This window comes from Cariama cristata, unplaced genomic scaffold (genome assembly GCF_000690535.1).
Source record: "Cariama cristata isolate BGI_N322 unplaced genomic scaffold, ASM69053v1 scaffold7864, whole genome shotgun sequence".
Lineage (NCBI taxonomy): Eukaryota > Metazoa > Chordata > Aves > Cariamiformes > Cariamidae > Cariama > Cariama cristata.
This window is the reverse complement of record NW_009611160.1, coordinates 1-14248: the sequence shown is the minus strand read 5'-3', so window position 1 is coordinate 14248 and position 14248 is coordinate 1. Positions and strand designations below refer to the sequence as shown.

The window sequence follows — 14248 nt, the reverse complement described above, 5'->3', positions numbered from 1 at the left end:
AGCAGGGGAAGATGGCAATTTGGAACTCACTTTCTCGATTTGATTCTGATGATCATCCCTTGAATTTGACTGGTGTTTATTCTAATTTTTATTAGAGTGCTTGTTCATATTTTCTAAGTGGTTTTAGAGTAATTAAATCCTTACATTTAAAGTAAAAAGCCTTACAAGTCCCCATGCTGTGACCTTGTTGTGTGACTGAAAAATGGACTGGAAGACTGATGGATTTCTTGATAAGGAACTAGGTACAATATAAAAAAATGTTTCATATAGTTTTTGTAAGTTCTTTGCAGTAAGCTATGAAAGAACTACATAAAAAAATGTGAAATGGTGTTGCTGGGTTAGAAAGAATCTTGGGTATGCTGCCAATAGAGGGAAAATCAGTTTATGGATTAAACATATCTCAAGTTTTTTTCAGCTTTCTCTCCACCTGGCATGCCTTTTGATGTGTAAAGCCCGTCTGTTTGGGAGCGTTTGACATACTTTTTTTTCTGCTTCTCTATGTTTCAGCAGTATTTCTGGATATGTGACAGCACATATGGACCAGCTAGTAGCTTGTTTTAACTTTCTTACAAAGAATCCTAACAGCTAAGCAACATTTCCTTGATGCGTTTGAAACTAATAATATGCTGTTGAACTTGTGCTTAAAGTAGTTCTCTTCCTGGTTTAGTAGGAAAAAAGCGTAAGGTGAACGAGGCGGATTCATCTAATCTTTGTTGCTTCGCATCACAGAGCTGTGAGCACTTTTATACAACTCTGAAGGTGAAGGAAGGAGTTGGGTGGAAGTGTTGTACAGTGGTACAAGGAACAGGATTGCACAATTGCTTTTTTATTGTATATTTGTTAGCTTACTTTTAGACAGATCATTCCCTGGTAGGAGTATGAGGACAGAAACAGGCACGGAGTGTGGCTAGTGGAAGGCCAGGTGGTCCTTTTGGCATCAGCTGTAGCTTGGGCTGGTTTAGGTAGTTTATTAGCCTAAATTATCATAATATTCTGATAGTCTCTCAAAATGTTGTTTCTGGAAATGTCGGGAGGGGAAGCTGACCTCCTTCTAGATAAACTGTTATCCTTGCTTACTATCCCGTAGTTGGTTGTTGTAATCCTATATACATGGAACAACATTTGAGAACTCGAGGCATTAAAGAATGTCAAAACCGGGATGTATCTGTGCAGTAGGTGAACAGATATTCTTAGTGGAGCCCTGTCACTCCATGGTTCACGGAATTCAGATTCTGGAAAAAAGTGGACATTTGACTTCATTCTGATGGCGGAAGAAATACAAATTGTATGTTTTCCCCTATCCACTGGCTATCTGAGGATATCAGTAGTATCTTCAAAATGAATCTGAAAACTATTAAGGGTTTTGAAGAAACAGGGAAAATTGGAGGAATTACAACAAAAATTGACAACCAATACAGTGAGACCAAGGATTTTATACAGCTAGTCATAATGCTTGTAAATTAGCCCAAAGATCAGTTAAAGTGATTGAGCTCAAAATGTCAAAGGTTGTGGGTTGGAGCTTTTGGGGGCTGGGGGCTTTTCTAGGTTGGTTTGGCTGGAATCTAGTAATAGACAAAGTGCAGAAAAAGCAAACAACTTTGTAAACAAACTAGAATATATCACAGTGTGAGAGTAAAATATGCCTGACTGATCAAGGAGGGGACTTGAATCTTTTCTTTTACTATATGTACATCTTCGGTTTTGAAGGATGAGTGTGATTTGATGGTATATGTGTGGGAACAGTGTTACTTCTGTTTCCTTTTAAAAAGACGTTGAGATGTTCAGCAATATATTTTAAAAATAATCTGGGGTGATAACCACGTTCTGTTTTTTAAAACAACTTTTTTCATATCTTTTATTATGTGAAAAAGTAGAACTGTAAAAGCATGTAAAATAACAGGTTTGTGTAGCGTTAGAGATTATAGATAGGTTTTCACCTCACACCAACAGATGTCTATCTTCATTTAAGTATCTACATTGGATTGACTGCCTTCCGTGAAGATATCTGCATGTCATTGTGTTTGGTTTTTTTGTGTGCTGAGGGTATTTAAGGACTTTAAAGACTGACAGCTAATTTAACTTTCTCCAATTGCAGTTTTGATTTCAGTTGTTAAGGTACTTCAGTTTCCAGGTATTTGACAGCAAGAGTCATTGATTCCATTATTATGGGCAAGGAATCTATTTCATTCTTAAAATTCAATATTAGTTCTTTTGGTTTTTATATATGCACATGTGTTTTTTAATATATATATGTGCACACAAATGTATGTATATATAAATATTTATATAAATCCACATTTTCATGCTTTCTAGGTAAATGATAACTTGAACCTTGATCTGTCAGATGACGAAGAGCTGAGAGAACAGTTGGACATGCATTCTATCATTGTTTCCTGCATCAATGATGAACCACTCTTCACAGCGGAGCAGGTAAAGTGTTCCGCAAAGACAGTGGTGTTGGTGTAGTATTTGCTTTTAGGCTGCAATTATTTTTTGTTTTTCCTTGCTGTTCATCATAGCTAAGCTTCTTGATTGTTCCTTATTTAGGGTCATAATAATGTGTGAGATATTACTATGTTGGTCAGATTTGAAAAGTATTCCAGTGCTTCAGGTGAGGTTGATAGTCCAAGGTCTTTAAAATCTTTATACATTTCTTACCATGAATTAGTCAGAAATACTACTAAATTAAATATATGTGTTAGCAAGCAAAAATATTTGCAGCACGTTGGTGGTATTGTAGAGTTTGTAGTTTTCCAGCATGACTGTATGGCCATTCCTAGCTTCACATGGCTTTGTGGTTAGTGAGAATTCTTTGAAGTTTTTGCCTGGTATGAGAGCAGATCAGCAGTTCTGCTGCTAAGCTTTCAAATTACTTAGTGTCTAAAGGCTTCTGTTCCAAATCTATGGATTTACTTAAGTTATCTTGAAAATTGCTCTTCTGAGTAAGGTTAATGACTGTCCATTAAGATCCTGCTTTAGTAAGCAAACACAAGAGTATATTTTTCTTGTTGTTTAAATGGTTACCTGCAAACGGATAAACATGGTTATTAAGAGTACGAAGGACAGGATTGCTTGAACTGCCTCAGCTCTTTTTTACTGTGAGGTGGATGCCAGCACTGCCTACAGCCTTTAAACCTGTAAAAGTTGATGTGTTATTTAGCTATTTGGTTAATAGTTTAGCCTGTAGAAATATGGTCATTTCTATACGGGAAAGTAAGCTCTGTATGCACAGGATTTCTGTTGTCATGCTTTCTATCTGGCTCAGGTCTTGCGCTCACCAATGCAAACCAGCCTTGGGTTATGATGGATCAGTTCATAAAACTTCTCATAAACGCAGTAGATTCTCAGGTTATTCAGAGCACTTTTTTATTTGCTTAGAGAAGTGTGATGAAATGGGGGATGGGGAGATAATTGATTTTTGTTGTTTCAGCTGAATACTTAGGAAAGATATTCCAGCTCACTCCTTAGTTCAGTTCTCTTAAGCGGAACCATAGGTACCTTCATATAGAAATAACTGTGTAGTTTCAAGGGACTGCTTATTATGAGATCACCAATTTATCTTGAAAAGCTAGGCTTATTCTCAGAGAGTAAGGATGGAGAGGAAATGTCAATATGATTTTGTTGATTCTCTTCCATCCAGTCTTGGTATTAGTTTCATCCATCAGCATCTTTGCTAACTGAAATTTTGAAAAAAAAAAAAAAGAAAAAAAAAAAACAAAAAACACCACACACAAAACCACCCACCACACAAAAACCTTAAGCTCTTAACTGCCTTGCTTCAAATTGCAGGCTGTTTCTCTTTGTGCAGGAGGGTTTTCTAAGAGTTTTCATTTTTTGAAGGTGATTGAAGAAATAGAGGAAATGATGCAGGAATCACCTGATCCGGAAGATGATGAAACGCCCACCCAGTCAGATCGGCTCTCCATACTTTCCCAGGAAATTCAGACACTCAAGAGATCCAGTACAAACAACAGCTATGAAGAGAGTAAGTGATATTTATTTAGTAATTTGCTCTTATGCTTATTGAAAATAGTTTAAAGGGTAAGTTTGCCATGTGTTTGATTTATAGCAAGTCCTTCTTATGAAATATCTGCATTCAAAAATATTTTCAAAATGCTCTGGAAGAATAAACTAGATTTAAAACATAAGTAGAAGATTTACCTTTGTCAGCTTTCATAACTTAGAATAAAAATAAAACTTTATAGAATTTCAAATTAAAGCAAATATGCTGAAGCTTGATTCACTGGAATGAGGTCCCTTCATAGGGTAAAGTGATAGGTCAGTCATTTTTATTAAACTTTATTAATTTCTGTATTTTGAAGTGAGACACTTTCTTGAGTCCAGTACACTGTATTTAAGAAGATTAGCTAAAGTTCTTGAAAGCTATGCAGTAAATAAAGAAAAAGATGGGGTTTTGGTACTGTTTCCGTAACCGCAATGTATCTTGATACACAGTAACACAAAAATAAGACAACTATTCCTTTTTTTTTCCCCATAAGGACCTTGCATATTTTTCTGTCCTCCCCTTCCACTCCTCGTCAAAAAACTTAAAAGTTGGAAAAAAAAAAAAAAAGAAACAGCTTTGTATCTTCTTTTACTCAAATGAAATAATCTGTTCTTCCCTATACAAATCGAAAGGAGAAATTACATGTGTAGTTTAATTGTGGTAGGTTGAATTGTATGTAAAAGAAACCTGTGATTAATCAGTTTCATGACGGAAATTTGTTTCATCTGTGTATTTGTCAAAATCGATTTTAGAAGGTGATAGGAACACAAAGAATATTTGCTGGTCCCTCTTACAAAGTTTGGTGCTTTCTTTCCTGTAGTCTGGGTCAGTAATATAAATTCTGTAGGAGATTCAGAAAAGTGGCTGACCTTTTCTGACATGAGTTACGGTTTCTGCTACACTTCAGATTTATGGAGGAGATCCCATTTTCATGGTTGGACTCTTAGCTGTCTCAACACATAAATTTCAGGAATGTGAAAGCAAAGTGTATCCTGCTTAGCAGGTCTTCCTGCTTTTCTGACAGTTCCATATGTCCTTAGGTTTGGAGCTAATCAAGCTTGCTTGATATTTCATACCATATTTTGCTTTGCCTCAAGAGTTCATCTTGTCTGTTGTATCTTTATGGTTTAAAGGTCAGCCTTGACCGAACAATTCCTTCAATTACTTTGGCAGATAATTTAACTTTGCTTCACCAGTTTTTCAGAATCTGCTTTCATGTCGCTATTTTATGAAAAGCTCTTGCTACTTTTTTTTTTGTGTGCGAAGCTGCTTCAGAATTAGTCCGAATCTCTGAAACTGTTGCAGCGTTTTCCTAGAAACTGCCTGGCTTCTATAGGTGAAGTCAGAGGTGTTAATGTTTAGGATTGAGAGCAGGAAATCAAAGCTGTATTGACTCTTTTCTTGGATAGGAAAAGACATGTATTAAGGCAGTCCAAAAATAAAACCAGTTACAGCTCTGGTTACACAGGTGAATCCTTTAGCGTATGTATTTTAAGATTTAATCCAAGTAGTCTTCTGCATTTGAATTACTCTGTCTTCGCTCATCTGCGTCAGCGGAGTAGTTCCTGTGTAGCCCTTTTGTAGGCTTTGATAACGACAACTGATCTGTCGCAAACAAGTCAGGATTGCAGCTGGGTTATCTGCACCTGTGTTTGGAACAATAGTTTCTTAGGCTGTGAAGGTGGTTCTTAAGTGTTGAGACTCACTGGTGCACTCTCTAGTCGTCTTTCACAAAAACAAAGCAGTGGTGCAACCTGTGCTTTTTAGACTGTCCTTTCTACTGAATGCATATGGAACTTACTCTAATTTTTAGCACAGAATATACTCAGTTTTGCAGACTGTAAGGGCCTGTTCTGCGAATTGCACCCACAGAGCACCAGACAATCTTGTCACTGAATTTACCTTTCTCCCCCCTCCTTATGTTTGAGTTGATGTTACGATTTGCTATTGCTGACAACCAGAGTTGACTTTGCAGAAAGTTCTTGCTGTGGTGAGACCTGCTGTGGTGTGTGCAATGACTGTGAGCACAGCCAAGGTCAGTGTTACAAGTAGAGGCCATAACCTGCATGCTACCTACTTCGAATAGTTCAAACAACAATGTGGGCGATGGATGGTTCAAATTACTTGAAAATTAGATCCTTAAGCATGTGGTACTGTTACAGTGTTTGAACAGAGTTTAAGGCCTGAGCTGCTCCCAAAAACTGTCTCTCCTTGCCAGAGAACTGCCTTAACAGGTTTCATTGCTTTTTTTTTTTAGTGAGTGAGTGACAAGGAGCTTTCTCCAGTCAGTTTTCCCTGCTGTAATTTAAGAGAGAAAAATCACATTTCACCTATTACCGTTGATGCTTTTAAGAGCTCTACTTTTTTGTGGTTTCTGGCCTTATTTGTATTTTTCAACACTTGTCTGTAAGCACTTTCCCTTATAGCAATTTTTTTTAGACATGACATTTACTAGTCTAATTCAATTGTAACCAGATAATTACAAACATCTATGCGGTGTCCTTAAACAGATTGTACCCGTCAATGTAACCAGGACCAGCCATTTCTTAAATGCCAATGAAAACGATGTTCTTTGACATAGCAGCTGCTGGGACTTACTGGCTTCCTAGGTGTGTCAGACTTCATTGGGAATGGAAAGCAGTCCTCAAAGAACATGCTCGCCTGTAATGCAAGCAAGCCTCAGAACATTCTTCTTGGTCATAATTTCACTCTGTGTAACACATGACCCAATAGTACCTTTAAAATGCAAACCTGGAAGGTTTTTTTCTTCCCAAACTGACGTTTTACAGGCTTCTGATTTAGCTGTGACCAATTCGGTCTCATACTTTCTTAAAATTATTAATGCTTATTTTTGATTGAAACAAGCCTGCCAGCTAATTTTGATCTAGTCCTTATTTCAGGCAATACAAGGCCATGCTTTTGACTACAATCCCCAGACAAAGAAAAGTGGAGAATTTTGTTGTTTTTTCTACTCAATGCATCTAAAAATACTACCATAAAAGCTTGGCGCAAGTTTTTATTAGCATGCATGCATACCTTGGCAATAGCCCCCAGAAGATTCCCTCAGTCATAGACTGTAGTTTTTGTATTACTGTGGGTGAAAAATCCAAGGGTTCCAGTAATGCCAAAGTGTTGATTGTTGTGTGAGAAAATATGGAGACCTTTTACTTTCAATAGTGTGTGCAGGTGGAAAGTGATAGTTAACAGAAGTGTCAGTGTTAGAAGTTTAGCACTTACTTCAGCTTCCTCAACTACAACATGCTCTTCGTATTTGCAGATGATCTCAGATTTCTCAGAAAGAAGAGAGTTTAACCATCTTCTTGTTGCTAATCTAGTTGCCTCTGTGATGTGTTTATTCCTTTAGGAATATTGTTTTATTCTATGTGGTTTTAGAATCTTAAATCTTTGTTTTGAAAAATTTCAGAGAACTGTTTTCTTGTAATTCCCACAAGTATTCTCATGCTAAAAATCTTGACAGATTACTTTTTTTATGAACTGTTTATAGGAGTAAAAAGATTGTCTGTTGCTGAATTAAATGAACTGCTGGAAGAAATTGAGACTGCCATTAAGGATTATTCTGAGGAACTGGTACAGCAGTTGGCTCTACGAGATGAGTTGGAGTTTGAAAAGGAAGTGAAGAACAGCTTCATTTCTGTCCTCATCGAAGTACAAAACAAACAGAGAGAACACAAAGAAACAGCAAAGAAGAAAAAGAAGCTGAAAAATGGTAGTCCTCAGAATGGCAAACAAGAAAGAGGTCATATGCCTGGAACAGTAAGAACATTTTTGAAACTATTGATGCATTTAAAATATTTTTTGGGTTTTTTTCCCTATGGGAAATAGTGGTCCTAGGTTATATCACCTGCTTCCATGCCGCCTTTTGCAGACAAGGCTTGGGCACTTCCTGTTGAGATTTATTTTTTTTCCCCCAGAAGGTCATATATTCTTCTCATACTCAAAAAAGATGTTTTAATTTGCAAATTAGTCTTGACTCAGCATACCTTTCTTGAAAAAAACCTGTCTTTGGATGTACTGTGTGTTCTGTTGTCAGTAGGCAAACTCATTTGTCTTGTTTGATTTCACTGGGTGAATTTTAGTATGTGTGTACCACCGTTAATCTTGAAGGAAATCCAGTATTATCGTTGGTGTAGTTGTACAGATATTTATTGATCATGTTGGTTTTTAGGTAGGAAAAAAGTAAAAGTCTTACCCTGTATCTCTTGAAACCTGTGGCAGAGTTACTACATCCAACGAGAGACAGGGGTGAGACCAAAGCGTAGTGCAGGTGTACAGGGAGGGGATAATTTCTTTTGTTCTTTACAGAATATAACAACAAAAGGAAAAATGTCTTTCAAACAGTTTGAATAATAGAAGGCAGAGAATGAAAGAAATTAGGTTATTATCTTGTCAATGCTATTTTTTTTCTTTTCTTATCTGTCTAGTATAACTTAAATTACTTAAGTGGGATATTAATGTTAGAGCTCCGTAGTGTCTTTTATAGGATGGGGAAAATGTCGCAAATGTATTGGCTAAGTCCCAGAAAGAATGTTTCAGTTTGACATTAAAAGGTTTTTGGGTTTGTTTTTTAAACATAAGGAATAAACATTGGTAATGAAACATTAATTCTTCAGAATCTATTTCTAAACTTACAAGAATAAGATACCTGTGATACAACCCACATGGAGTTCTGATCTTGTCTGTGTAAGGAAAAGTGTTTGTGTACATAGCTAAGTTTTGCTGGAACTCTGAGAAAGTCTACGTCTGGAAAACAACACAAAATTGACATCCCTTTGCAGGAGCACAGTAAAAAGTTCAAACGTGGTGGAAAAACAAACAATGGTGTTCTTACTAGGAAGAAAAATAATTACTTGGTTTGAAACTTGAGTCAAGTGATTTGTAAGCTGTTCTGGTTAGCTTCAAGTGGAGAGACTTGCATGATGCTTGGGAGTGTAACTGTACGTGGTCCCGATATAAAACGTTTTCCTGTTTGGGTTTCCTCAAGACATAGATGTGTCTGCTTGCTTTCCGAGAGGCTTGAACAAACTAGCTCCCAAGTGAGACTGCAGGCCGGGTATGTGTGTTTCCTTTGAAAACAGCTTTCACCACCACCACGTACAGAGTTGAGAGCCTTCTCCCAGAAAGAGGTGCAAGCTTTGAAGGAAGCACTCCTTTTTTTCGCCTTTTTGTAAGGAAGTGCTGAGAATGTGCATATACATAGTATGTTCAAGTAACTTTGTGAAGAGTGAGTTTCTGTTAATAAATAATGTATCAATTAGTAATTTTATTAACTAAAGCTATAATGAAGTCTCATTAAAATACGAAGGTTGGAAGTAGGGTTAAATTTCCCTACTCTAAGAAAATAAATCTTCCTGTAGATACTATAGTTGAATTTTAAGAAATAGAGGTTTTAATTCTTTGTCCTTGATACAGTCTTTTGGGTAAATCAGTTTCTTAGACTTCGAAAACTTTCACCTGTCTCACAAGGGCAAACTGGGGAGTAATTAAAAATAGTCAGGGCTTTGAAGATACCACTTCCTTTAAATAGAATATCTTAAAAGAGTTAAGATGGCTTTGGCAATGTCTATGTCTGTTTACTGACCTCATTGTGCTTTAGAAACAAGTGAATACTGTATTCCAGCACATTTTATTCCCCCTCCCATAAATAAATACATTCAGATAAGCATGCTGAGGTGTGTGCATCATACTACCCTGTGTCAGCAGCTTGACGGTTTCTTCTTTTTATGTTCTTGTCGGTTGCTGATTTTTATATCTCATGCTAAACATCAAAATTGTCTCTTTTTTTTTTTTTTTTTTTTTACTTCTCTAGCAAGCAAAAAGGATTACAAAGTTCAAGAAAAAAATTACGGTTGGGTTATGTATTTTTCTTTACTTGGGTTCCATGATTCCATGTAATGGAGCTTTAAATTAATATGGGTGCATTATTAACCAATTGTGTATATTTTATCATATTACCAAAAAAATGAGGAATACTAATTGTTGCTTCAGTTGTGGAAAAGAAAACATGAAAGCATAAAATGTTTTAAAGAGGTAGAGCTGAAAATGACTACCTCGGAACACTGTTTCTAGTAGGTGGTTAAAATCTGAAAAATTGGTATGAGCAGTGTCTCTCAAAGTCTGTTGCTCCACCAGGAATTTTAAAGGAGCTTGTACTGTGAACTGAACTTTCAGAAATACTATTTTGTACATTTCAAAATGAAACAGCCTTAAAAGGCAAGGCTCGATTATTGGGTCTGGAGTGTGAAGGTTTTGATTAAATTTTTATGTAGATATACAGCTCTACCTGCCATTAAAAGGTTTGCTTTTTAATTACAAAAACTAAGTAGGTGAATGAAAAAATAGAAATGTGCTGAAACACATTTAGAGCTTGTCTTTGTAATTTGTCTTATAGTCGTGATAAATGCTGATTAATAGTCTTCTGAACTTTTCTCTGTCCCTTTTTTTCTTTCTGCTATGTTTTCACTACTTTTAGCGCTTCAGCATGGAAGGGATCTCAAATGTCATACAGAATGGCTTCCGCCACACGTTTGGAAACTCGGGTGGAGAGAAACAGGTGCTGGGCTATCTTCTCTCTTTTCCTCATTCTTTGCCTGCACTTTTGGTAGGAGCTGAGATGTTGTAAATTGACAGTAGTTGAAGATAAATGCTGAGACAGGAAAAAATAGGACAGAAATGTTGGAATTGTACTTTTTCCGTGCCTCAGGACTATGATCAGCCTGCAGTCTCTTTCTCTCCTCAACAGCTCGAGACAGTCAGGACTTGGCATCCTGATGCACCGAAACAATAACCCTTGTTTCTTACCCAAGACTAAAAGTCTGGGCATAAAGCATGCTTCAAATACATTGCATGTCTGTAAAAAATCTAATATCCAGTTGAAGAATGTGTATCAGTTTAGACATAACATTTCATCCTTCAGCATTAAGGACTTGGGTAATATCTGCAACTGAAAAAAGGTTTTTGTTTTCTTTTTTCCTTCAAGTGTTCAGAGCTGATATATCTGAAAACAGCGTAGCATCTGGAAAACGCATGGCCTCTATTGTATTCCTTTTTGCCTTTGAAAACTGCATGATGTTAAAAGCAGCCAAATATGTGCAATGCAGATTACTGATATAAAATACATAAACCATAGGCAAGTTTGTATCTTTTCATTGACTATTTAAATGTTGACATATACAGCATAGAGACCCAGCTTCAGTGGGTATCGCTATAGATGTTACATATACCTAAGTAGCAAGATTCTTATGCATTATTTCAAAGTAATACTTCATTGGTTGTTTCAGAACTGTAATATGTATTTTATTAAATGCTTTCTGTATTTTAGGAAGTGTTAATGCTTATGCTATTGTTTAGGCTTTTGGCATGCATTACAAAATACTGGTATTTCACACATACCCCCCATTATAGTTTAAGCAGTTGTGTCAGAGGAATGTGTTAGTTTACCCCCCACCCCGGTGAGAAGTCCATTGAGGCAATAAACTGCCTGGTAGTTTAGAAGTCATGGCTGATCAGGCTTTTGTCTGAAGGAGGACTGGAGTATCCTGCAAAGGAGTTCAGGAGGTAAAACAGCTCCTCCCAACTCATTCCCGAATCCTGAGGTTAGAAATCATGGACTTGCCCTCTTTCTCAAGCAAGGTATACATGTGTGAGTTCATGAATACATAGATCTGGCTATTTGTCCCGAGCTTTGGGGATCTTGAACTCACTCATAGAGCTTACCTCACGGAGTTTTTAATCACTCTACATTACCTCAATACTGGTAAAGTAATAGCTGTGCTGTTGGGTGTTTTTTTTGCTATCTTTACCATTTAATAATAAATTACAGCTGTTTACATCTATCTTTAGCTATTTCAAATATCATGTATTTTCATAAAGTGAACATATTTAGCTATGCCAGCCCCTCTTACTTTTGGTTAAAAGACTTCTTTTATATGCCTGTCTCTATTCAAATGCACCTTTTCTTCTTTGACTGCCTCTTAAGTGTCTAGATATAAGTAGCATAATCATATCTTAACAATAACACTGATTGGATAACTCTTCCAGTCACTTTTTGAGTTAGTTTACTACTGTTACTCTTCATGTCGATCACACTTTTCCCCTGATTTATCTTACAGCATATCTTTGTTAGTGGGGTTATGGGGGGTTTTTTCCCTTCCTGTATCCTAAAGCCCATCATGGAAATAACAAGAACTTAAAATAAAAAATAGGGGAGAAAGGTAGGGAAGATACCAGCTCTTTTCTGATTTAGTCCTGGAAATCCATTTTTGTATGGCACTTGTTTTTTGTTTGGAGGTTTTCTGGTTGGTTTCTGGCACGTTACCAAACTCTGGCCCTGCTTTTAAAATATTGCTGTCATCTTCTTATTGCGGTAAGTTGCAAAGTAAAAAAATTATCAGGTGCTCAGTTGCTTAATGCTGTGCTCAGAATATTCATTTGAGTGTGTTTTCCGGATGTATTGTCATTACAAACTCACATTCAGGTGTTCTCTACTGGCAGGGAAGAGTTAGTTAATCCAGAGTTGTGCTCAAAAGAAAAAAAAATGCAAGGACAGACAATTTTTTGTGTACCTTAGAAGGTAGAAGTTCGTACATGTAAAGTCACAACATAAAGTTTATGACAAGCTTGTACAGTTATTCAGAACTCTTTTCGGTCTTTAATTTTAATGGTATTTACCACCTTTACTATTTTCTGGGTAATATTACTCTGATAGCAGATACTATCCTTTTTAAAATTTTAGTCTTTTTTTTTGTGTGTGTGTATATTTGAGACATAAATGAAAATTACTTGGAATTTTTCAGCGTTTAAAGAGGAACTTGCAGTGGGAGCTCCCTGTTCCCATGTGGTAATGCAGTTGGAAAAAAACACCACCAACTGCATAAAAGCCATTGAAGTGTTGGTAGCTCTTTCTGTGATCGTATTTCCAGAAGAAAATTCAAGATGGTCATCTTCATTTTGATTTTGGGGCATGTCAGACACTTTTTACGGGTGATTACAAATTGCAGTGGGAATTGCTGCTTATCATATTGTCAAATCTGCTTCAAAAATTTAGAGATCACAGTAGACTTAATACTTGGTCAGGTCAGTAAGCTATACTTTAGTCATTTTTTTCTTGCTTTTCATAATGTTATCCTTCGCACAGCAATTCAGGAAATGAGTTTTTACAGTGCAATTATAGAGACTTATTGTTACAGCAGCAAAGTATTGATGAGAAAAACAAGATGATTTCTGGAAGCTAAGAAAGAAATTACTTTTTTTTTAATTACTACTATTAGAGAGGAAAATTGGCAGGTGGAGTTTACAGGAGAAGGAAAACAGGGAATATTGGTATTTGGTCCATGTCCTAGTAATTTATTGTCTAGGTAAAGAGTAGAATGCCACTTAGTTCTGAAGGCTGGAAATGACAGCCTGAGGTCTGATTTCTGAGTTAGAAGATCTGCTTTCATCTCTGACATTTGCAGATTTAACAGCCTTATATCTAGGTATTGATTCTGATAATTTTAGTAAGAGTGCAGTTCTGTAATAATACCTGTCAGTTACATCTGCTGGAAAAGAAATGGAAAAATGAGTGTTTCCTAAGAAGCGTTGCATCCTTTGCTGTGTGAAGTGGATGTGAGAAACGCAGAAGGAAAAGGGAGGGAGAAAAGCACCCTGTGTTTGCGTAAGGTCTCGGTGAGGCGTCAGTCCATCCGCTACAGTAGGTTCCCTTCAGTCACACAGAACTGAGTCTCTTGGGCTTTTGGGCAAAGGATATAGTTGAGCATGAGATGCCTGATCCCGCTCGAAACATGGCAAGGGTTATAGCTGCATTTTGGCAGCTCTAAATCTTCTGCAAAGTAAACCTCTTCGCTGAAGTCTGAGTTTCGCTTGACTCTTGCTGAAGTGCTGCTACTAGGAGAGAAGGAGACCTTGTATACAAGGTGTTTTCTGTTTGGTACGTGGAGAACTATGTATCTCAAGTTGAATGAGAGAGAGAGGGTTGCTTTGCTTAGTGCTGTTAAGACAGAACAAAGCTCATGTTGAGGGAGATTTCAGGAAGCTTCTTCATTAGGGAAAATTCCGGTGATTTCAGTACTTTTGAAATGCTGACCTCTTTAAGAAGAATATGCATTCATATGGGCTTCAGAGATGTTGCCTAAATGCATTTTTAAAAAGAGCAACAGGATTGCTTCAAGAATTTCAAAATAAATCCTGGTTGCACTGCAGGTGTTAAAATTCTGAAAGATTTAA

At 36.7% G+C, this 14248-nt stretch overlaps 1 protein-coding gene across 1 annotated transcript in view; it reads left to right on the top strand.

The window, feature by feature from the left end:
• FEZ2 (fasciculation and elongation protein zeta 2 (zygin II)) overlaps positions 1 to 10625 on the top strand; it is a gene marked incomplete at both ends in the record, with an annotated part of 12493 nt that extends 1868 nt beyond the window's left edge. Inside the window, 4 exon segments of the mRNA XM_009698131.1 lie at positions 2314 to 2430; positions 3841 to 3985; positions 7512 to 7780; positions 10497 to 10625. Of these exon segments, the coding sequence (XP_009696433.1) occupies positions 2314 to 2430; positions 3841 to 3985; positions 7512 to 7780; positions 10497 to 10625 (660 nt within the window).
• Positions 10626 to 14248: the final 3623 nt, after the last annotated feature.